The 22,424-nt window shown below is 48.3% G+C and overlaps 1 protein-coding gene across 1 annotated transcript in view; it reads left to right on the top strand.

The window, feature by feature from the left end:
- Positions 1-22,424, top strand: part of LOC119405057 (ATP-binding cassette sub-family G member 5) — a 105,056-nt gene that overhangs the window by 33,935 nt on the left and 48,697 nt on the right. The window contains exons 2-4 of the mRNA XM_037671816.2: positions 6,281-6,479; positions 17,236-17,468; positions 18,444-18,561. Coding sequence (XP_037527744.1) covers positions 6,311-6,479; positions 17,236-17,468; positions 18,444-18,561 — 520 coding nt within the window. The 5' untranslated portion in view covers positions 6,281-6,310. The remainder of the gene's footprint in view (positions 1-6,280; positions 6,480-17,235; positions 17,469-18,443; positions 18,562-22,424) is intronic.

Here is a 22,424-nt window from a genome sequence, read left to right as displayed (position 1 = left end):
AAAACCCAAGAATTTATTTTAAATTGGCAGATTTCAGCGTAAATCTGGTGTTCTATTTCATATTACACTCATGAAGGGAGATCTCAAGCACCGATCTGTCAGATTAACCGGGGTGCTAAATAATAAAAAAAAGCAAACACATTCTAGGGCAGCAATGAATTAGGTAGGATAATGTACCAATAGAGCATTTGCCAAGTATTTCATACATACATAATACGGAATCGCAGGCATTGTATCTGCTTAGACAGTCAGTCCCTTTGGAAATATTACCGTTAAAAAAAAAGACCACGAAGCCTCGAAGATGAAGACAGCGCGGCAGAAAAGGAAGCATTCTTCCAGACACGCGCAGGGCAAACGCGTCGCTCAAAACTCGCTGCCGACTCGAGTGTTTGCTGCGCAAGCAGAAATCCGCGCTACCAAGAAACGAACGGACCCAGCGAATATAGCGAGGGAGTGTCGGGTCAACAAAGCGCACATGTAGCTATATAGTGAAGATGGCCGTGCGAGGATTCCAATAGTCGAGAGCCTTGTAGCGCAGTTTCCAGGATGTCGACACGCTCGAAACGCCGGCGTTTCTTTGTCGCAACGTGCTCACTTCTCACGAAGGAAAGCTGATCTAGCGTGCTACGAAGAGTAAGCTAGTAGTTGAGCAATTTCGCCGAGATTTGAATACATTTTTTTATTGCAAGAGCAATCGGGCTTTTCTAACGCGCGCACACAGCAACTTTTTTGAAGTGGAGCGCACGAGTTTGCAACTGGGCGCTGCATTCACCATCTCGTATTGATTCTCGATACAGGAACGAGTGAGCGCTACGGTTAGAACGCAATTGGTTGTGAATAGAGATGTCCCTTATGAAAGGGGTGCAAAAGTGCGCTCCCCTCACTCTCCCCCCATTTTTTTCCGAGCTTGTCCAGAGCTGAGAGAAAAGGAGACCACCGATGCACAACACGGCTAGACGATATTTTGGTATTTTGGAAAAGAAACCACCGTGAAACGTCTGGATGAGGTTAAAGAACTTTGATAAAAGAATTATCTCTGGTGGCCACGTGCTCTGGCGTCGCCAGGGGTCGCCAGCGACACCAAGATGCTTAAAGATCCCAACAACAACGAGAGCATCACAGCTCCGTAATTATACCAATTTCGAGTAGTGTTTGCGGCTTCGATGTGCTGTCTTGGCGCGCACAAAAGTGCGCGCAGTGCCCGAAGGCGCAAAACATGCAGTAAAGGAACAAACACGTAACAATGGTTTAACGAAAAGAGGAGGCACTTATTGGTTGATACATGTGGATTTACGAGAAGGTAGAACATAATACTGGGACAGGCATTATCACAGAGACAAAATAATCAGGGGCCGAATTCACAAAACTTCTCTTTCGTGAATGCGCTTTCCCATTGGCCAGCCGGCGTCGCTAATGATATGTCCCGCATGGTGATTGCGTGAAATATTCTCTCAAAAAAGCTTTAGCGCGAAACGTTTTAGTGAACAGTAAAACTGTAAGCTGCGTTGTAGAGACATCACTGTCACGAACGTTACGATGAAACCAACTTACCCTATGCCAAAGCTTGACCAATGTCTTTGAGTTGAAATTCAGAACCAACTTCCTGAAAACTGTTGTCGGTTAGCCTGATTCAATTGTGTATGCCACTCTATATTGGCTAAATATTAGTGACCGTCAAAGACACTGCTGCAACACATGAAGGCTATCCGATACGTCGATCACTGTATTAGGATTATTTGCGGCTGTATGCTACGCTTTCGGCTATCGCACAAATGTAGTTAGCAATTTCAATGCTTCCGGCGCACTTGTATTCATTGAAAGCTTTCACAAAGCGAAACAACAAAACCAAAACAAAAACAGATAAATAAACAAAGAAACAAAAACAAGTTAGAAAAACAGAAGGAGGGTGATGCTTTACCGGCTACTGGGGCCATGACAGCGGCAGCAACATTCTTAGAGCTGTAACTTCACCGCCCATACGTAACATATCTAAGTATCTTGTTTATAGTTCAGCTGAGATGGGTTCACTAATGCAGGTGCTTCTGGCAGCCAAACAATGGAGAGCGCGTCATCTTTCCAACCCCTCGCCCCCGATACGGTTCTGTCCCAATTTTCGCTTCGCTAAGTCGCGAACTTCGCTCTAACCGTGCAAAAGGACGTCAGCTGTCAGGGCGCAGCTTGTGTTCATAACGGACACACCCGCGTACTAAGCACTGCTCCGTCTACCGTAATAGTCAAGAGGCGTATAAAAACCAGCGCTTACCCTGATCTATCGGAGCCGCGCAGTCTGCGACGAGTTATTCGCCGTCCTCTCAGTAAGGCCTTCCGAGCAACGTATAAGCACAACCAACGCGTTCCGGCGGTCCAGGACTGGCGCGCCAAGAGGCTCCGTTACTCCGTTGGCGTGGCACAGCGGTTCGCAGAAGAGCTCGCCCCAACCACGCGTCTAGCTCACTCTCAACACACTCACTCGCTCACCAGGAAACTCACTCACACGCTTTGAGGGCGATAACAGACGACGAAGTGACTCGGGTTAGCAGATGAACCGGCGAAGCCCACAAAAGCGGACATACAAGCGAGCGCGCCTATACCATCCGCGACTGACACACACAAACGCCGCACACGCGTTTCTAGCGCGCGAAAGAGCGCTCGCACAGACGCACAAACACGCGCGCCACGCACGAATGCGTTATGTATCAACTCCCGCGGCGGCGTCTTTCTTTTGTTTACTTCGTTTTCGCTCGCGCTGCGAAGGAACGTGGGAGCTCGGAGGCGACGTTTCGGATCTCCCAACCCACCCACACTACCACCAACATCCTGCGGCAGGCAGAGAGACCGAGTCACCACCTTCGACTTCTCATCTCGTTCTGAGCCAGCTGCGCGCGCCGCAACAAACTTGGCCTGAAAAGCCGAGACGCGAGAACAAAAAAGACGCAGGTGTAAAAGCGTTAAGACAGGGTAGGAAATAATAACGAAAGGGTCACAAGAAAAGCGGCGCGCTCAGATTCGTCCTACGCGCTAAAACGCACCGCCCTCGCCACGGTTGTCTCTACTATTCGAGACGAGAGAAAACTTTCGCGAGGGTGCCCGACGCATCGGTCGTCCTTGCGTCGTAGTCGACACGCCGGCTCGTCGCTGAGTTGCACGCGCATCGTTTAGAGGCGAAGAAGACGTTCCGCTATTTCTTTTGTTCCCTCTCCAACGTCGACGGGAGAGAAGGTTAATTGTATGGAGGAGAGGGAGGTATGCAAACACCTTGAAGAAAGGATGTAGGCGACGCGGTGTGTGTTGTACGAGGCGGTGTTTCGGTTACGGAAGCGTGCGTGGTGGCGGAGATACCCCGCCGGAGAAGACGCCAATAACGACACGACCATCCGGGTATACCTGCGCCGGAAACGTGGAAGAGCGAATTGGATAAACGCCTGAACCGGTAAGCTTCCAGTTAGGTTTACGACGATGTCAGTAGGGGTATGTACGAGTACGCTAGTCGTGCTGTCGAGAAAGTTATACAGAAGCGCGTGTGTGCATACAACTCCTAAGTGATGCGTCACGTAATACGTCGACAGGCATCACCTCGGCGGTAGTGCTACTACACTGTTATATCACTCAAACGAGTTCCTAGAACTTCGATGAAGAAAAAAAAATGTTTCTACGTCTTAGTAGTGAAAACCGGTTCACTTCGGTGGTACTGTGGTTACGGTGCTCGGCTGCTAACCGTGAAGGTCGCGGGTTCGATGCCGGTCACATTTTGATGGAGGCGAAACGCTAGAAGCCCACGTACTGCGTGTTGTCGGCGCACGTTAAAGAACACCAGACGAAGGAAATATCCGGAGCCGTCCACTACGGTGTGCCTTATACTAGGGCTCCGTGTTTTCGCATAAACACTAGCCGGTAAAATTTTTGAGAATTCGGATTTATCCGATAAATTCCGATTTTAACGGCTAATATGGCCCTGTTTCGTTCTTTATCGAAAGGGCATGTTCCAAGCGGTCATTTATACATCGGCCGGTTTGGCAGATATAAACATTACCTCGCGTCAACAGTATCATGTAGACCGAAGCCAGCGCACATTTAACAAAGGGCTTGTCGCGCACGGAGCGCGAGACGACATCGAATATACGGACTTCCGCGGGATCGAATCCCGGCCACGGCGGCTGCATTTTCGATGGAGGCGAAAATGTTTGAGGCCCGTGCACTTAGATTTAGGTTCACGTTAAAGAATCCCAGGTGGTCGAAATTTCCGGAGCCCTCCACTACGGCGTCCCTCATAATCATTATAATGAATATACGGACTTCGTAAATTATGCTTGCGTCTATTACAGCAAGCTTTAAGGTTCTTATACGCATAAACGTAGGTGTTTTTTATTCTAGTATTTGCGCTTGTGTGTACATATGTTTGTGCGTTCAAACCTTCCAGACAACTAAAATACGCTTCATGTGTTCTGATGTCTTCTTGTTGATATATCATTTCATATAAGATATTGGAGTATGAGAATAATGCAAAATTAAACTCCGAATTTCTCAGAATCGGGGATTTACGAAAAGTAAACTCCGATAAACGCCGAATTTCTGTCAGAAAAGTAAACTCCGAAAACACCCTCCGAGCTTCAAGGAAAATAAAGTCCGAAAAAACGGAGCCCTACATTCATAATCATAAGACGGTGGTTTTGCTATGTAAAAAAGAAAAACAGGTATTGTTACTCAAAACCAGATCAATTGTCAGATGAAGTTTATACCAACGTCGAGCGCGTCCACTATACTAGTTTTCTGTATGAAACCGCTGCAATATAACGCTTTTGTTGGGTAAGCAAATGCGGGGACACCCTTTTATCAGATGAGGAGAGCGTGTGTGTACACTCATGTACCTTGAAGTCTCGAGTCTTTATCGCAGTGGCGTAGCCAGGTGGTGGCGCACCAGGCCCGAGCCTCCTCTCCCCCCCCCCTCATTTTTTTTGTCATGGCATAAAGAGCCCAGCACGACACTCGATGACATCTGCCTGCTCGGCTCTAACTTCAGATCCCGAAAGAAATTGTTGCCTACGCTCCTGCTTTACCATCTCTAACCAGCACGGATAGGCAGCCGCATTGACGTCATTAATGGCAAGTAAAGAAAAATTGCGTCCGCGAGCGGTGAAATCAAGCCGCGCGGTCGCTGCGAGTCTGTAACGAGCGCGATGAAGCGTGGCATCTGAGATAGCCGCGGCACACAATGAGAGCTCACTTTGTTTTTTTTTTCGTTGTGCATCTGCGTTATGCATCGAACATGAGTGCACAGGCAACGCCTGTACGTGTAATGGGTGTAAGGGATCCTAGCAGACACGTAAGTATTCAGCCTGACAGTGATCCGCTGCCTTACGAATGCATACTTCACAGCTACGCCGGAGCGCGTTGAACGGCAGCGGATGCTACTACACCTGTAATATACTAAGATGTGGCGCGAAAGTCGGTAGGTTTGGCGTTCAGAAATTCATAAATTTCTAGCGTACTACAAATTTAAGACGGAAAGTCCGTTTACCAAATTCGAAAATATTTCTTCGCCTGCCTGTACGCATGTGTGTTGAATCCGACTTTCTGTCATTTCGATTCATTACCTACGGTTCATATATAGATGTCACGGCAATGCAGTCTGATGTATGGTTCCTCGACACTGCACGGTACTGTAGTGCGCGACAATGTGGGCGCATCGCGCGCTCTGCATACGTGCAGGCAGTGCGAGTCGCAAAAATGACGTCGCATGACGTCACTTCTGTGTGGAGAGAGAGAGAGGGAGAGAGAAACACGGAGAAAGAGGAAACGCAAGAGGGCGCGGGTAGTGGAGTTAACCAGACGGTATGTTGCCCACAATGCTTATAATGATGCCGATGATTACCGATGAAGACGACGCTTGTGTTGCTCAAGATGATGAGGCTCGTGATTACATGACCATGTGAGAAATCACCAGTCGTGACCCTTGAAGCAGGTTTCTCATTCAAGCGACCTCGCGTTGACGTTGATCGGCAATTACATGCGGGTTCTACAGGAAATTTTCACAGCGTGAAATATGCAGTTGAACGCCGCTTGATACTCGTCACAGCAGGCCGTAGACCTTCATGACCTTAGATTATTTTTCTTTATTTTATAAAATTTGCGAAGAATGAACAATCTACTATTCGCATTTTTCTGTACTCAACCACCCATTGAGGGCAGATTCTAACAAAAGTCCTGCATTCCCCTCATGTGCATCTCCCTCTATCTGAAGCGGCGACTGCCAGGTTCATTGTGTTCATGTCTTTCATTGCAGAACGATAACCACGCTGACCCCTACGCCAAGATGGCGACGGACCACGTGCTCGAGTTGTCGGGCGTCCACTACACGGGGCCCGTGTCCCCGCCGACCTGCTTCCAAGCGTTCACCGGCACCGCAGTCACGGCGCCGCTGCTCAAGGACATCAGCATGGAGCTGCACGCCGGTGAAGTGATGGCCGTGCTGGGATCTAAGGGTGAGTGTATGTACTACAGCGGCGAGCGTCCTTGTCGCGTCTATTCCCAGTTTTACAGCAGAGCTTGTTACGGTCGAGGTTCGCCGTGTGTCATGGATAGAAGATTATCATCATCATGAACCGGCACGCACTCAGTCACTGCACAAGCACTCTGTACAGACGGTTAACAAGACATGCTGAAACGTGCGACCCCGGTGTTTATCGCTGGTTTAATCCCGACGGTTCGTTTGAGTCTCCACAAGTTAAGAAGGCGAGATAGCGACTACAGCGAGAGAGAGAGAGAGAAAGATACAGAAAGAAAGAGAAAGAGAAAAATGATAAAGAAAGGGAATAAAGACAGAAAAAGATAGAAAAACAGAGAAACAAATAGACGTAGAAAGAAAATGGAAAGACGCATACTAAAAAAAATATGAAGAAGAGACCAAGTACAGCCATGTATAGTGTAAGTATAGCAAGGGTTGGGAAAGAGACAGGTGAGAGGGTAAAGGCCTAGCCAAGCCAGGACCAGCCAGGTGCCCACAAGCTCTCCTGTGAGCCAGCCATGCGCGACTTAGTGCAAGCTGGGAAAATTATTACATCAAAGCGAAGCCTCACTTTCTAAACTTCCCGGGTTGCTCTGACCGGGACCAATCTGGTTTCCGGCACACGTTGGCCGACACGTACACGGAACCATCCTCAATGCCAACGAATTGGCTCACTCCCGGGCGCTAGGTCTCACATTCCACGTCGGGGACAACCAATCGAAGGCTGAGGACGTTACTTGGTACTTCAGAGATCCGCTGTTAACATTTAATGAAATCTGCAAACATTACCACTTGGAGAGGCGGAGGTACCCACTCCCGCACCCACACTTAAACAGGGCTCAATCAATAACTCTACGTTTGTTACAGACGGAGGCGTATGCATCGCCTTTAAAATGTTCCAAGTACATGGATGGCATAGAGCCGGGGTGCCCGCGCTGTGGCCACCCCAAATGCACCTTACAACGCATGCTGTGGCAATGCCCTGCGTTGCGTGGGAGCAGCGAGTCTCCCTCTACGGATTCTGACTGGAACTATCTGCTCACTAGCCAAGACAAAGGAGACCAGCTTAGGGCCATCCAGAGGGCCCGCGACATGGCCGTGGAGTTTAACCTACCCGTCCCGTCGTGGGAGTGGCCCACCGGTGTCACCCCCTAATGGGGGTCGAGCGCCGCCTCCGGATAATAATAAAGTTCTTTGCCTGCCTGCCTGCCTGTTGCTCTGACCGTGGATGTTGCTAAATTAGCACCCTCGCCAAGTAGATTTTTTGGCCGATCTTTGACTTATCGAAAGGTAAAGCGACTCTAATCAACTCTTGTCTAGGTGGTGTTGCCCGAATGCGAGAATTAGGAATCTGGGAGTGACACTCGCACTGACTGTGTTGGTCAATTTGCGATTCTTTGTCGCTGTCCTCGCTACAGCTCGCACACACTGCCGCTGGCGGCTGTGTTGGCCCGCCTTGACGACAGACACCTGTCGGAACAGTCAGTGCTGGAATGCCGACCCGAACTCTCTGCACAGCGAAAATCATTTAAGGCCTTACTGAACTTTTTGCATGCCAGTGGCCTGTTGAATAGGCTTTAGTACTCCCGCGCTACAGCTTTCGTTTATTTATATTTCTTTTATCGCGCGCCTGCTCTTCTCTCCGCTTTCCTTTCCTTCTTTCTTTCCCTTTCCCCCTCCCCTTAGTGTAGGGTAGCAAACCGGATGCTAGTTTTCTGGTTAACCTCCCTGCCTTTATCTCGTTTTATTATCTCTCTCTCTCTCTCTTGCGATTAACTTTGAGTCATCATCTTTTTCGCCTCAGTCGATATATTGATCCTCCCGGTGCGCAGTGGTGCGACTTGTCGAAGATGCCATTACATTAATATCAGCAATGTTGAAACGCACATGATGACGCAGCGCGTCGTCGAAAGTGGGTTGAACGGGGACGCGTCACGCCACTTTCAGGCACCGCAGGCTTCTATTATTCTGGTCTTGAACAAAATGCTCGCCGATTCCGACGGGCCTCTTCTCCCAAGAAACGACATTCTATCGCACTCGCATGTCGACGGTGCAGAAATTAGAGAAAAAAATAAAAAAACGCCGAGTTCCGTTTTTGGACGTTCTTTGGTTGCTACCATTTCGAAAGACTAGCGGTCCTCTCAGGTAACAGGGTGCACGTGTAACCGACGTGAAGGCAAAAAAATGTCCAAAGAAGCACTTATGTCGCTTTGTACGCTAAATAAAATAAACTAGAAAAGTGAAGAGGTAGGCAGGGCGGTGTTAGGCAAGGACTGGTTGTGTTACGTGCTCTGCTACTGACAGCGTCGCGGTCCGGGAAGACAAAACCGTTCTGCAACGAAAAGAAAAAAAAGAAAAAAAGAAATACCGCGATGAGGAGTAACAACCAAAAAATACAGAAGGTTGCTTTGAAAAGGAGGTGCACGTAGCACTCGTGCCTGCTGCAAAACGAGAACAACAAGAACAACAAAAAAATATTGAGAATTGGCGCTTTTTCGGGAGAAAATAGTCTTTCATAAAACCCGGTATTCTATAAATGCGTGCACGGCCGTGTCGTGGTGACAGTTATCGGTTTCGACACGCCGAGTCGAATAAAGAAACAACAATGTATAAAAGGAGTCAGCAAAAAAAAACAATGACAGGAATGCGAAAGTAGAGAGTGCTCCATAATGCATTCACTGGGAGTGTCGCATACAATAGCCGCTATACAGAAGGCGAACATATGAAAACCTTCAACCGGCGTGAAGTGCTCGAAAAGTGAAGACATTTTGTTGACGCTGGATGCGCGGTATATGTTGGAGACGGCATGCGTGAATGCGGGTACACCGATATATATGGTGATGCAATCCGTCAGGAATTCGACCTGACAGGTGACAGACATGCATATTTCGAGAAAGTTGCTTCAACAAACGCCGAAGCTACGCTTGCCCGTGCGCTGCTGGTCACGTTGCCACTAATAGTGCTGTGGCCGACGTACGTTTCATGGCCGTACGCTGTATGGTGTACATACGGAGTGCGGCCGCGAATTGGATTCCCGGCCACTGCTACGTAAGGACAGCATTCAAGATAAATAAGAAAAAATAGAAAGCATTCAAGCTTTAAATTAGGAAACCGCGATCCAAAACCAAGTAGACATCCCTGAACGTAAAATGTGTAGGTAATAGGCAGACCAGAGCACACGTAACGCCCAGATGCAGGCATGACCCTCACCTCCAAAAATATGTTCATTCACTTTCGCTCTTCTTCACCTTACCTTTTCTATAGGTCAATTAACGGTGATAATTAAATTTCTCAATGGTCTTTCTAGCCTCACAGTCCATAAATAATATACCGTAGGATACCTCGGTACGGTATATTACGCAGTGGCAATATGCAGTGGTAATATGCAGTGGCAATATGCAGTGGCAATATGCAGTGACAATACGCAGTGGCAATATGCAGTGGCAATAAGAAGTGGCAATATGCAGTGGCAATACGCAGTGGCAATATGAAGTAGCAATATGCAGCGGGAATATGCAGTTGCAGTATGCAGCGGCAATATGCAGTGGCAATACGCAGTGGCAATATGCAGTGGCAATAAGAAGTGGCAATATGCAGTGGCAATACGCAGTGGCAATATGAAGTGGCAATATGCAGCGGGAATATGCAGTTGCAGTACGCAGCGGCAATATGCAGTGGCAATATGCAGTGGCAATACGCACTGGCAATATGCAGTGGCAATAAGAAGTGGCAATATGCAGTGGCAATACGCAGTGGCAATATGCAGTGGCAATAAGAAGTGGCAATATGCAGTGGCAATACGCAGTGGCAATATGAAGTGGCAATATGCAGCGGGAATATGCAGTTGCAGCATGCAGCGGCAATATGCAGTGGCAATACGCAGTGGCAATATGCAGTGGCAATAAGAAGTGGCAATATGCAGTGGCAATACGCAGTGGCAATATGAAGTGGCAATATGCAGCGGGAATATGCAGTTGCAGTACGCAGCGGCAATATGCAGTGGCAATATGCAGTGAGAATATGAAGTGGCAATATCTAGTGGCAGTATGAAGCGGCAATACGCAGTGTCAACGAGCACGGCAGCTTCGTTAAATTCAAACGCCTGCAACTATGAACACGCGTCGGTCTTTTAAAACGTTCAGTAGCGTGGAAACAAGTGAACATATATTCAACAAAGTACGTGAAATAGGACGGGTAAACGCGAGGTTTTTCTTATTGCCGCACAAGAAGGCGCAAACGCATGCAGGCGTGGTATCTTTCCCTGTGGCTCCCACAGGAGTCCTTCCTTATGGCTCCCGCTGTAACTTAAATAATGACCCTCCGGTTAACGTTCACAGAAACAAGTATGGGTGCTAATAATATACGCTCTTAATGCTTGGAGGCTATGGATAATGTTTCCAGGAAATCGACGCCTGACGTCAGGGATCTTGTATTAAATGTTACGTTATTTCTCACTCAAAAGGAAACGCGAAATAAAAATCGGCCAGTTTTGCTTCCGGAAAGTACCGGATGCGACTGCACACAGCCCAACGCCAAGGCAAAACTGAACCCCTTCACCAAGAAATACGTGACGTGACGACAACCGCTGGAAGACAGTGACGTCAACTACAGGCGATCAGAAAAGCGATGGTGGACGCCTCAGACATAAAAGAAACTTCGGATCCGGCAGAATGCGGCAAGAAGTTTTCGCAACTTCCCTGGTTTGACGATTGTGACGAAGAAGGCACGAACCTTCGATCAACAAAAAAACAACAACGGAAAAATGAAAGAAGCGAGGTCCGGCGCTTCGACCGATAATGAAATGTTGCAGGAGGGAACGGAGGGAACAATAAATGTTCCCGGAACACCGCGCTTCGCAACGCATGAGAAAGGACGAACCCGAAGAAAGGGAATAAAAAACAAACAAATGAAACGGACAAAGACGCAGGGCCAACGCGGGAAAACTAGGGAAGCTAAAACCCAATCTGTCCCCTCGAGCGATGTCCCAAGCAGTAATTGCTTTTCCCTATGGCGTGTTTCTTGTGTCCTCGAGTAGCCGGGATGGGGGAAATACAAAACTTGTACACTGCAAGTAATCACGAGAACGAAACTGTGTATGCGGGAAAGAGCAGGGGAAGTGGGGAGGAGTCTTGGACATTGTTCCCTATTTCGCACTTTCACAGCCTCGAAGCTTGCCCCGTCACTACTTCGCGACCAGCATTTTTTGTCGTATTTTATTTCTGGTCAATTTCCTTTTGGAGTGTTCCTCTACTTGCTCTTGCCATGAAGAAGGAGGATGGGGAACGGCGCGAATTGGCTCTAGGTGGACAAGAGGCCTTTGGCACTCCTGCCCAAATTGGTGGTACGCCATTGTTCGCGGGGGGGGGGGGGGGGCGAAACCAGGACACAGGCGAAATCGCAATAGTGTTCAGCAGCGCGCAAGACTTTGCACCTAACCATTTGCGCACTAAGAAGCCATTTTCTTCCCTTACCCGCTTTCTGTTTCGCTCAAAGCTGCTTCTAACTCAAGCGGAAAAAAGGAATTGCTGCTTGAGGGAGGACCTCAACTTTCCCTGATTGTTTCCATGTTCCTGTGTCCTTGAGTTTTTTTGTTATGTTTTGTGGTTTTTTAAGAATCATTACTTCGAGTGCCCAGTGCGCATGCGCGCGCTCGGATTGCCTTTAATGACCGAACTTGTTCATCGGCTTAGCAGCCTTGAAAAGGCGCGCAGGTGCTTTTACTGATCTTTTCGCTTTCGTGTGCAGAAAAAGTCACCTGCTGCCCCGTTATAGCTGTTCACCTGAACAGCTTCCAAAACTGCCTTTTTCTTTCGGTCCCACTGGAAATACTTCCTAATCTTTCACTGGCAAGACAGTGACGCTTAACGTTAGTGTCTACAACGTTTTCGTTGTAGACATTTATATCTTTATTCTAACCTGTCGTCCTTTCCTTACTATTGTTATTTTTTGTACGTATGATTTTGGGACAGCTGGCAATAGACGAGGCCTCTATTTTACATGTGTAAAAAAAAAGAAGAAGAATATGGTGCTTAATGACCGAACACATCACTGTATCGCCACTTCTTCAAGCTGGCAGAGCCGCTGCTCGTTCGGCCCGCCGCCGTTCACTAGTAGGTTCCTATACACCAGAGCACGCCTGTCTCGCACCCAGGCTGCTGGCGAGCCGAGCGGATACTGTCGCACCCAGACGCCTGGCTGACCGGGGCTGCCAAGGCGCGCGCGGGCTGCACCAAGTAAACAGGACAAGCTGCAGTCCAGAGGCCTTAAAGTGCGAAAAAGTACCCGTTCACGCCGCTTCAGCGTATAAGAGCTGATCTGGGCACTACTGCGTCGTCTTTGGATGTCAAAACAAGCAGCGCAACAAGAGGATATTAGCGCTGTCTGCGACGATTACGACGCGCCACGGAAATAGTGCCGGTGCGGTGTTTTCAGCTTCGCCGCGAGTGGATAACTGTGATTCAAGCAGAAAAACTAGGAGCCGAGTGAAAATGCGCGAGTAAGTACACTAACTGCGTGTATTCTGCAGTGTGATGCCCACCTATTTCATTTTGCAAACGTAATTTGCGTGACACGCAGCTGGGTTGAAGGCAGACGCGAGCTTTGTGTGGGGGTGCACTTCATACCTTTGAGCGTTTCCTTTGACGAAAATCTAGTGCAAGGTAGTGCTTTCAAGCACAAGCAATCAGCATGCTTTGCCACTTTCAACGTAGTATTAAGCTTTGGTGCTTTTGGTGAGATTTCGTCTTCAAAAGGTAACAAATGGCACGGTGCTCCTCAACAGCTGGCCAGAATTTCGTGTTTTCATGTCAGTGTTTGATGTCCCCAAATTTATTTGGGCACGAGGCACCCAGCTGCACATAATACATATATTGGCACGTAAGTGAACAGTATACTCGCGCCAGTGTCCTTCACGTCGCAGGCGTAGCTAACCGGCTTAACTAAGAGTAGCACGGTTTCGCTTGTAAAGCACCATCGTTACAAGAATAAAATCGCGCAGGTAGCTTCCAAAAGGGATCGCTGAACGATACTGCAGGTTATACTCTCTGACAGCACGCTTTTTTGAGCAAGACGCATTATTGTAAGAGCGCTCGTGAAACAAAAATTACGTTCCGCGAAACTACCCGTAAAGCGTATACTCTAATTATTACGCGATGCATGCTGAAATGATGAGCTTTCACAAAAACTTTGTGGACATCTTGTAATATGGGGCCACAAAACATCGTTTCACTCTTTCGCGAGCTGCACTGCAATTACAATTCACGCGTACTACTGCGAGAACGTTTTTTTACAAATGTAACAGCATACGTACGTATCTGACGAGGTTGCTTGCAGCCCTCTCAGCACGTACTGTATACATTGTGGACTTGCATGAGCAAGATGTTCTTGATGTTTCAATAAAATCAGCGAAAATGTCCAGGCTAGAAAAGACGCGAAACACGCTCTCCGACGGGCTGAGTTTCGGGAGTTTCACGTTTGCTCTGTGTAGCGTCTGCTGGCGTGGCAGCCCGCGCATGTTGTTTCGTCGCGTGTGCGATAGATGGCGCGACGCGCGATGCAAATATGGCGATGCGCATGGAATTTGCTGTGTTCTGGTCTATAAGAGATGGGAAGGATCCTATCTTCCGTCACGCCCCGCAATATTTCAGTCTTTGGTGCACACCCTTCCCACCACCCCTCTCCTAGAGATATATGGCTTCTAGGTCGCGATGAGCTTCGTTTCTTCTCGATGCCACCTCTCCGACGGAGGGTATTAATCTCAGCGACGCGTTCTTAGGACATAATGATCCTTGAAGGCTCCGTACCATCGAATTCCCCGCCTCCACCCATCAAGCACGTACAGTGGCGCTCAATATGAGTTGGAACACGGTGATGGTGGTTGAAGGGGCTCCAACAACGAGAAGCGTGAAACTGGTTTTGCAGATACCAGTAGTCGAAATGGTGTTTACACCTCTGATTGTTTTAAGGCGACAGCCTTAGATGCCTCATCAAACGTGAAAATTGACCGTCGGCGTCGGTGTCCTGCGGCGTCGGCGTCAACACGAGGGATGAAAAAAATCACCATCGTGTGTTTGCGTCACCATACGACGTCGGCAGGATAGCCGGTGGTCATTAAGGGTAACTGACTGGATTCCAAGAGATGGCAAACGCGTGAGGGGGAGACAGAAAATTAGGTGGGTAGATGAGATTAAGAAGTTTGTAGGTATAACGTGCCAGCAGAAAGCTCAGGACCGGGTTGACTGGCGGAACATGAGAGAGGCCTTTGCCCTGCAGTGGGCGTAGACAGGCTGATGATGATGACGACGCCGCGATGACGTTACAGACCACCAGTACTTGTGACGTCACGGATCGCCAGAACGTGTAACGTCAATATGGCGTCACATGATGACGTCATCACATGACATCGTCCCTTGGTCAAAGGATGGCCGATCACGGAGGCAGTGCAAAACCAGGTGAAGTGCAGGAAGCCTGCAATGCCTTTGATCCTGGAGGCCGTGCAAAACCACGTTAGGTGCACAAAGATTTCGGAGGAGGGCCGAGCTGGATCAGCACATCGACAGAGACGAAGAAAGAAGAAGAAGGTTGCTTTCACCTTCGAGTAGCCTTAGGTGAATACATAAGGGACCCTGTGAGTTTTTTTTCTATGTCGGTGCCACCGTGCGGTGTTGGCGCCGCTTTGACTACGGGCCGTATGTTGCAAGTCATATTGTGAGCGACTGTACGTTGTGCACCACGTATTATTACGTGGCGTACGCGCCAGAAGATGGAAGAGAAGAGTGAAAGAGGAAGATCTCTCGGCAGCGCCTTCTCCTCTGTGTTCATTTTGTAACCAGGACGAATTCATTGAACACTATTTTTTTATCATGCAGTCGCTTCCGTTCATTCAGGCACAAATTCCTCAAAGCAGTACTTAGTCGAATGGTATCAGATCAGCTATGTCAAATATTGTGTCTTTAGGAGCCTCCTCATTCGGACATTGTCAAATGTACGCTTGGTCCGCTTATGAGATTTTTTTAGATTGAATCAAGACGGTTTCGGTCATAAATCCTAAGTTACCATTGTTGCGTTATATCGATTGTTCTAAAGGTTTTTCAGAAATCGCACAAATTATCCATGTCCATTTGTATTAGACTATCCGTTTTTTGGTCAACCCCCCAAACTGGGCGTGAGCCAATCACTTCGGAGTTCAAGTTCAAGCTTTGTCCTGTGCGGTCTGGCCATTTAAGCCTTGCGTAAAAAACGCCAAGCCCCTACTGTGAACGTAACAGATTGGTGGAGGTGCGGCTCGTATTACAGCCGACCGTAACTGCATGCGGTGAGAGCCTAGGCAACAAACTTTACTCACAGAACTACGGTGGGCCTTCGTTTCACATCTGTAAGAGGGCTGTACAAGCTCGAGTCCGCTGTCGATTTGAGAGCTTTTGCTGTGCTATTATAAAGTGCTGGGCTGATTGAGAAATAAAGCTTCGAAGTTTTTTAATTCGCCTAGAAACATAATTTCTGTGGACGAAATAGAAGTGAAAAACTGGTGGAGCAAAAGTACGATTAAGAAATGTCGTATAAAACTACAATTGAGGTGGAATAAAAACTAGGGGAATAATTAATTTTGAAAGAACTCCACTAGGAAAGCTGTTACAGACTTCATATATTCCCTTATTCCCCTTCCCATGTGTAGGGTAGCAAACTAGACGTAGTCTAGTTAACCTCCCTACCATTTCATATATTCCTTCTCTCTCTCTTTCTGGAGTCAGGTGCGAGGCCCTGGGATGCACAATATTAACACTGGACAATATCGGCTAGCACCCGGTAACGTTGGCTAACTGCTGCTTAGCGTTGACAAGGCCGTTGTTACACAGGTCACATCCAGTTAATCTTGGCTAATGTTGGCTGCGGTTGGACAGCGTTAATGCGTCCTTCCATACCCGAAAAAGCGCAGTAGCGAGACTTCACATGCGTTAGATTGTTACTCCCTCTAACGCTTGAAGGTGAAACCCTGCTGCACACTTGGTACTGCATTCAGATCGGGGACCGCACTTCTTGCAAGACATAGCCTGCCGCTGTGTCAGAGACACGCATTAAGTTACGTTCACGTTTTCAGTTGATTGCATTGTCATGTTACCCCCCCCCCCCTTTCTGCGCCTTACGGTGTTGCGCTACCATCGGGATCGGCCCATCATAGACCAAGACAAAGTCATGTGATGACGTCATATGATGTCATCACATGACTTCATGCGATGATGTCATCACATGACGCCTTGTCGTGACGCCATGTCGTGATGACGTCACAAATTAAGGCAACGAAAGCGCTGCTGAAATACCTAAAGTCAACGGATCTGTGCGACCGCTTGTAGGCTTGATGTGCTCCCCCAAGTGTGCGCGGGATTCTGTCCCTCACTCTCTCTTTTCCCCTGTTTCTCTGTTTGCGCCCTTATCCGTCTCCCCCAGTGCAGGGTAGCAAACCGGACGTTCGTCAGATTAATCTCCCTGCCTTCCCTTGCTTCTTTCTCTCTCTCTCTTGGCGATCTGTGACATCATGATGACGCCACGTGACCATGTAAACCAAGCCGTTCCCTCTCCACACGCCGCTCTCTCGGAGAAGGTCACGCGGGTTTTGCACAACTTTTGGTTCCTGCCGTGTTCAAGGTCGGAACGCAACGAGCTGCTTAAGACTTTCGCCTTAATGATCACAACTCAACATCTTTTTAAGCCTCATCTGCTCTCCTCTTTAATTACAGGCAGCGGCAAGAAGGCCCTGCTGGAGGTGGTGGCCCGGCGCGCCATGGGTCCTACCCGGGGCCAGATCCTGCTGAACGACGTGCCGCTCACGCTGCGCCTGTTCCAGGAGCAGTGCGGTTACGTGCCCCGCCGGTGCTCGCTGGTGCCGGGCGTCACCGTGAGACAGACGCTGCACTTCGCCGCAAAGCTCACCGTCGCCTCCAAGGTGTCCGGATCCGTCAAGAGAGGAAGGGTATGACCAATAGAGTGATGTCGGTACAGTGACAACTTGATCACGGCTAGTTGGTTGGTGTGTAGAACTGAGGATGAAACAGCGCAACTAAAACAAGAATGCAAACTAATAAATGTGACAGAACAAGTGTGTTGAATGGCAAGTGACAGGCCATGCCTTCCCCGAATAGACATGCGTATCGTGAGTCTAATAATAATGATAGTTGGGGTTTTGCGTCCCAACACCACGATGTGATTATGAAAGACGCCGTAGTGGAGGGCTCCGGAAATTTCGACTACATAGGGTTCTTTAACGCGCACCTAAATCTAAGCGCATGGGCCTCCAGCGTTTAGCCTCCAGCGTATCGCGAGTCTAAACATGGGGTAAACTCACGATATTTCGCTCAAGAACGTCATCCTTCTTTTGGATAATGCGAGGTAGGGAGTACTACACGTTAGTTTCCACCTTTTCGTTTTCGAGTACAGGAGGCCTTTGATACTTCCCTTTCCTCCTTAGGTTTTCCTTTTCCAACAGACCTTGTGTTATCCGATATGGGAGTATCCACGCGCATTCGTTACAGCTCTAATGTTCAGTTAAATTACATCCACACTCATTCTTTAAGATGACTTAGTTAATTACCTTATGTCAATAGCTCCCACTTGCTTGGGTCGTGATGACCATACTTGCACGTAACGCGTTACGGGGTAAATTGAAGATGATTTAGAGATGCCTTCGTCCTAGAGTGGACGTAAAGTAGGACGATGCTGATGACAATAAAGGAAAGATGGCTGTCTTATTGCATTGTATTGGCCTTGTTTTCTTTTCCATTAGCCTAGACCTGAGCTGCCCTAAATACAATGCAAAATAACTTAGAGATCTGAGCACTATATGATAACCCATTTAATGAACGCTCAGCAGTCCTTCTTCACCCCGAATCTTACTGTCTCGCCTGACCCGTGTCATGCACGACACTAATGTTCCCTCGCTGCGGCGCAGGTGAAGCAGGTGATGGCAGACCTGGCGCTGAACCAGGTGGCCAACAAGGAGGTGAGCAGCCTGTCCATCAACGAGTACCGCCGCCTCAGCATCGCCGTCGAACTCGTCAGGGATCCCGGTCAGTATGCTGAGCGACGCCACAATTCAGTTCGATAATGGAACCCTGCATTCCTGATGGGAATTCGTCGAGGAAGAGCCTTTCTCTTCGTGAGAACAGTGGCTAGTTCTTGTGTCGTAAGAAGACGAGTAGTATCCTTGCACTGATGTAGCCAGGTGGGACCCCCCCCCCCCCCCGTTACTGTTATGTTTCGAAAAAAAATTCTGGCTGAACATTGCCTCCGGCAACCCTCCAACTCCATCGAGCTTTCATCACTGACATGTCATCAGTCTGCTCGTTACAAACTGCCTCATGCACCTTTGCCCAATGATAAAACACTACGATAGGCCACGATATGGAATCATTTTCTCGAATAGCTTGCGCGTTCTGTTTTCGCGGTTGCGATAGGTTTTCAAGGACGAACTTCTGCTTTTGGATAGTGGTGAAATGAACCACTTGGTAGTGGTACAGATTTATGCTTCGTAAACTAAAAACACGAAGACGATGCAGGAGACACGAGGCGAGAGTACAGGACTCTGTACAGTATCTTGCTGAGGAGACCGGGACTGACCAGGAAGCCAAGAACTGGGTAGCTTAACTTTAGGGTTGATATTTTGAAAAATTACGCAGTAGCGTAGAAACTGCTAATGCTGTACAGTCGGGCTGTCAGAGAACACAGCTGAATGGTTAACCTTAACAGACCTAGTCGTAATTTTGCTAGCAGGATTCGCCGCGAAAAAAACCTGGGGCACCAAGAGCATGAATTAAAATCGTATACGCTTTGTTGCTTCAGCAATATTCGAAACGGCATCGCACATGTCAAACGCGGCTACATTCCAATATGGAGGCAGCACCGATAGGGAGCGCTTAGTCTGAGCTTAAGGTTCACCCAAGTTTACCAAGCGGCGTTTCTAGGTGAGTATTCATCAATAGCATAGCTCTCTTCCCCACGGTAGGGATTCGGCCTTGTTTGTAACACATGTTGTCAAGAAATTTTTAGCGCATAAGACAATGACAAAAATAAAAATATCAGATTGCCATAGGCACAATGCGCTTCTGACTGGATGGATGGATGCTATGAGCGTCCCCTTTACAACGGGGCGGTGACATGTCTGCCACCAGGCTCGAAGAAAAAAAAAGAAAAAAAAACTTCCTTGTTTAATGTTGGCCTAATACCTTATCTACATTGATTAAATCTATGTTATTACACGAAAAAAATATAAATTCACGGTCCATCTCTCTGCCTCTTAAGGCAGAATGACCTTATTTTCCCCCATTATTTATTTTTGTACTTTATCTCTACTTTTCTGCCACCAATACTCTAACCGTCTCTTACTTATTTCTATCGCGAACGCGGTCAGGTTTGTATTGTTGTCCCTAAAACCCAATGCTTCATGTATACACGTGCCCACACGTATACCTGGGTGAATATCGCCACATTCAATCAGTACATGTTCCATCGTTTCCTTAGTTCCCTCGCAGCATGTACATTGTTCTTCTTCGTTACTGAATCTCGCTTTATAACTACGCGTTCTAAGGCAGCCCGACCTTGCTTCAAACAGCAAAGCGCTTCCCCTTGAATAAAACCTTTCCCTCCTTATTTCGTTTTTTCCTTGTCGGTAGTTACTCAGAGCCGGCTTCTTTTCCATCGCTGCCATCCAATAAGTCCTCTCCGCCTCTCTGACCTTCCGCTTAATGTTCCTTGTTGCCATATCGCCCGCACTGCTAGCCGTATATTTACTGGTGAGCCTCCTAGTTCTTTTTCTCCACTACGTGTCAACGCTTTTTCTATACAAATTTCTGAAAACCTTCTCTGCCCATCTACTCTTCTTCATTTTCCCCAGCCTCTCTTCGAATCTCATTTTGCTCTGAGCTTCCCTCACTTCAAAGCCTGTCCATCCCATATCACCCTTTACAGCCTCATTTGTCGTCTTCGCGTGAGCGCCCAACGCGAGGCGGCCCACCGTCCTCTGATTTACATCCATTCCTGATTGTAGCTGGGCCGAAGAGAGCGCCTCTAGCGGCGGCGCGCGCGTCGTCGGCGTCATTGCAGCTTTGGGCACATAGACTCGCGGCAGTTTTCGCGCCACCTTTTTAGCGTCCGTGCTCAGTTCTTGCTCAAGGAACGTGTTTTCGTGATCTCTTGGTGGTTCCGCGTAGTAGCAGCATGACTTTCTGCGCTCTGGGGCCACCAAAATGTTCACAATAATGAACCTACAACGAGGTTTTACCGCTTCGCAAAAGCTCGCACAGAGAAGAGACATCAACTTTGGATTCAACTGGTTCTTCGTGACAAATAAGACATCTTTGTATTTGTTTGAAGGTGTTGTTGCATGATCAGTTGGACAAGACCTGGAGCACTGTGTCGATAATCCGTGCTTTCAACGTTATTGTAGTCACCGCAAGGCCTCCAAATCACGGTGTGTTCTCGCTAACGGACTACCAAGGGGATATCTTTACATTGTCGTTCTTATTTACGGTGGGCAGCGTTGACACAACAGACTAGTAGCCCATAAGAAAACACTAAAACGTGCAGCAGGCATTTCGTGGACAACAGAAAGACCATTCCTTGCTGCACAGCAACCGGCATCCACCCTCCCCCCCTCCTTTTTTTTTCTCCTTTACATGAGGGATAGAACAGCTGGCTCGCGCCGCGTTTCTAGCCACTATGGTGGTGACTTACACACTTACTACAACCAGCGCACAAAAAAAAGCATTCAGACTGCACTGAATGTGCGAAGCTTACAGCTTACATTCCCAGCCAAATGCACAAATACACTTTGACTGTACGACATAGCTTAAAGGGGCCCTGCAACACCTTTCTTTGTTATATTGGAATAGCCCCATTATTGACGTATGACTCTTCATGAGCCATATGCCGCAAAAATTTTTCGAATCCGTCAAGTCTAAGTGGTGTTACCAAATTATAGAGATCGCGTTCCGCAGCTTTCTCTCTCAACTCAACGCAGCGAGCGCGCGGAAAGCTGCGCGCGGCGTGAGGGGAGGGAGAGAGGGCGGAGGTGCGAGGAGGCGACGTCAGCGCCGGCGGCATTTTTTTCATTTTTTTCTCTCTGGCGTCTCGGCGCAACCACATGGTCTGTGTCGCCACTTCCGGTCGGCTTGCGTCGTTCTCGTCGAGCGGAGTCGATCGCGCTGTGTATCGCGCGTGCTTGAAAACTGCGCGTCAGTTTGGTAATGTTGGGTGTGCACCTCGAACGCCGTAGTGTTTTCATCGCTCTGCCAACCATGGAAGCAAACGTGCGCGCTCGTTTGGAACGAATGACAGCTGAGATCGGTTTCGGCCCATACTCCGATACACCGCCTCGTCAGACGGCACTGGCAGACGACCCCGAAGCGCCGCCATTACCGGACGCCAGCATTGTTATCGGAGACACGCTGCGCCCGTGCCTCGGTCGGTCGTGAGAACGTGCCGACGATGCAGTTCTCAGCTGACGAGGCAACACTCGAACGGCTGCCACTCTCAACGGCAACCGGCGATGGTCAAAAGCACAGAAATATTCACGTTTTCGGCACTGCGCATGGCGAAGAAAACGGAACCACGCAACTACGAGCAGACAAGCTGTCGGTGAGACCGGAAGTGCTAATATTAATGTTTGTTCGGTGTTTTTAACGCGATAACATAATATAAACATACATATTATCTACTTATTGAACTCAAAATTAACAACGAAAGTAATAATGAGGGTGTTATCGTGATTATAACATCAGCCAATGGTGGAACTGCCGACAATCGCGTCATATTTTGCGGACTAATACATCATTTGTCGAGAGAAGAGGGAGCGATTTTCAGCTGACTTTGAGAATTTATTGTAAATTCCAGGCCGTGCGCATCGCTATAATATTTGGCTCGCGTGTTCTCGGGA

Source organism: Rhipicephalus sanguineus, chromosome 9, assembly GCF_013339695.2.
Source record: "Rhipicephalus sanguineus isolate Rsan-2018 chromosome 9, BIME_Rsan_1.4, whole genome shotgun sequence".
In the NCBI taxonomy this organism is placed as follows: domain Eukaryota; kingdom Metazoa; phylum Arthropoda; class Arachnida; order Ixodida; family Ixodidae; genus Rhipicephalus; species Rhipicephalus sanguineus.
Note: the sequence above shows the minus strand (reverse complement) of the source record. Positions and strands in the feature narration are given on the sequence as shown.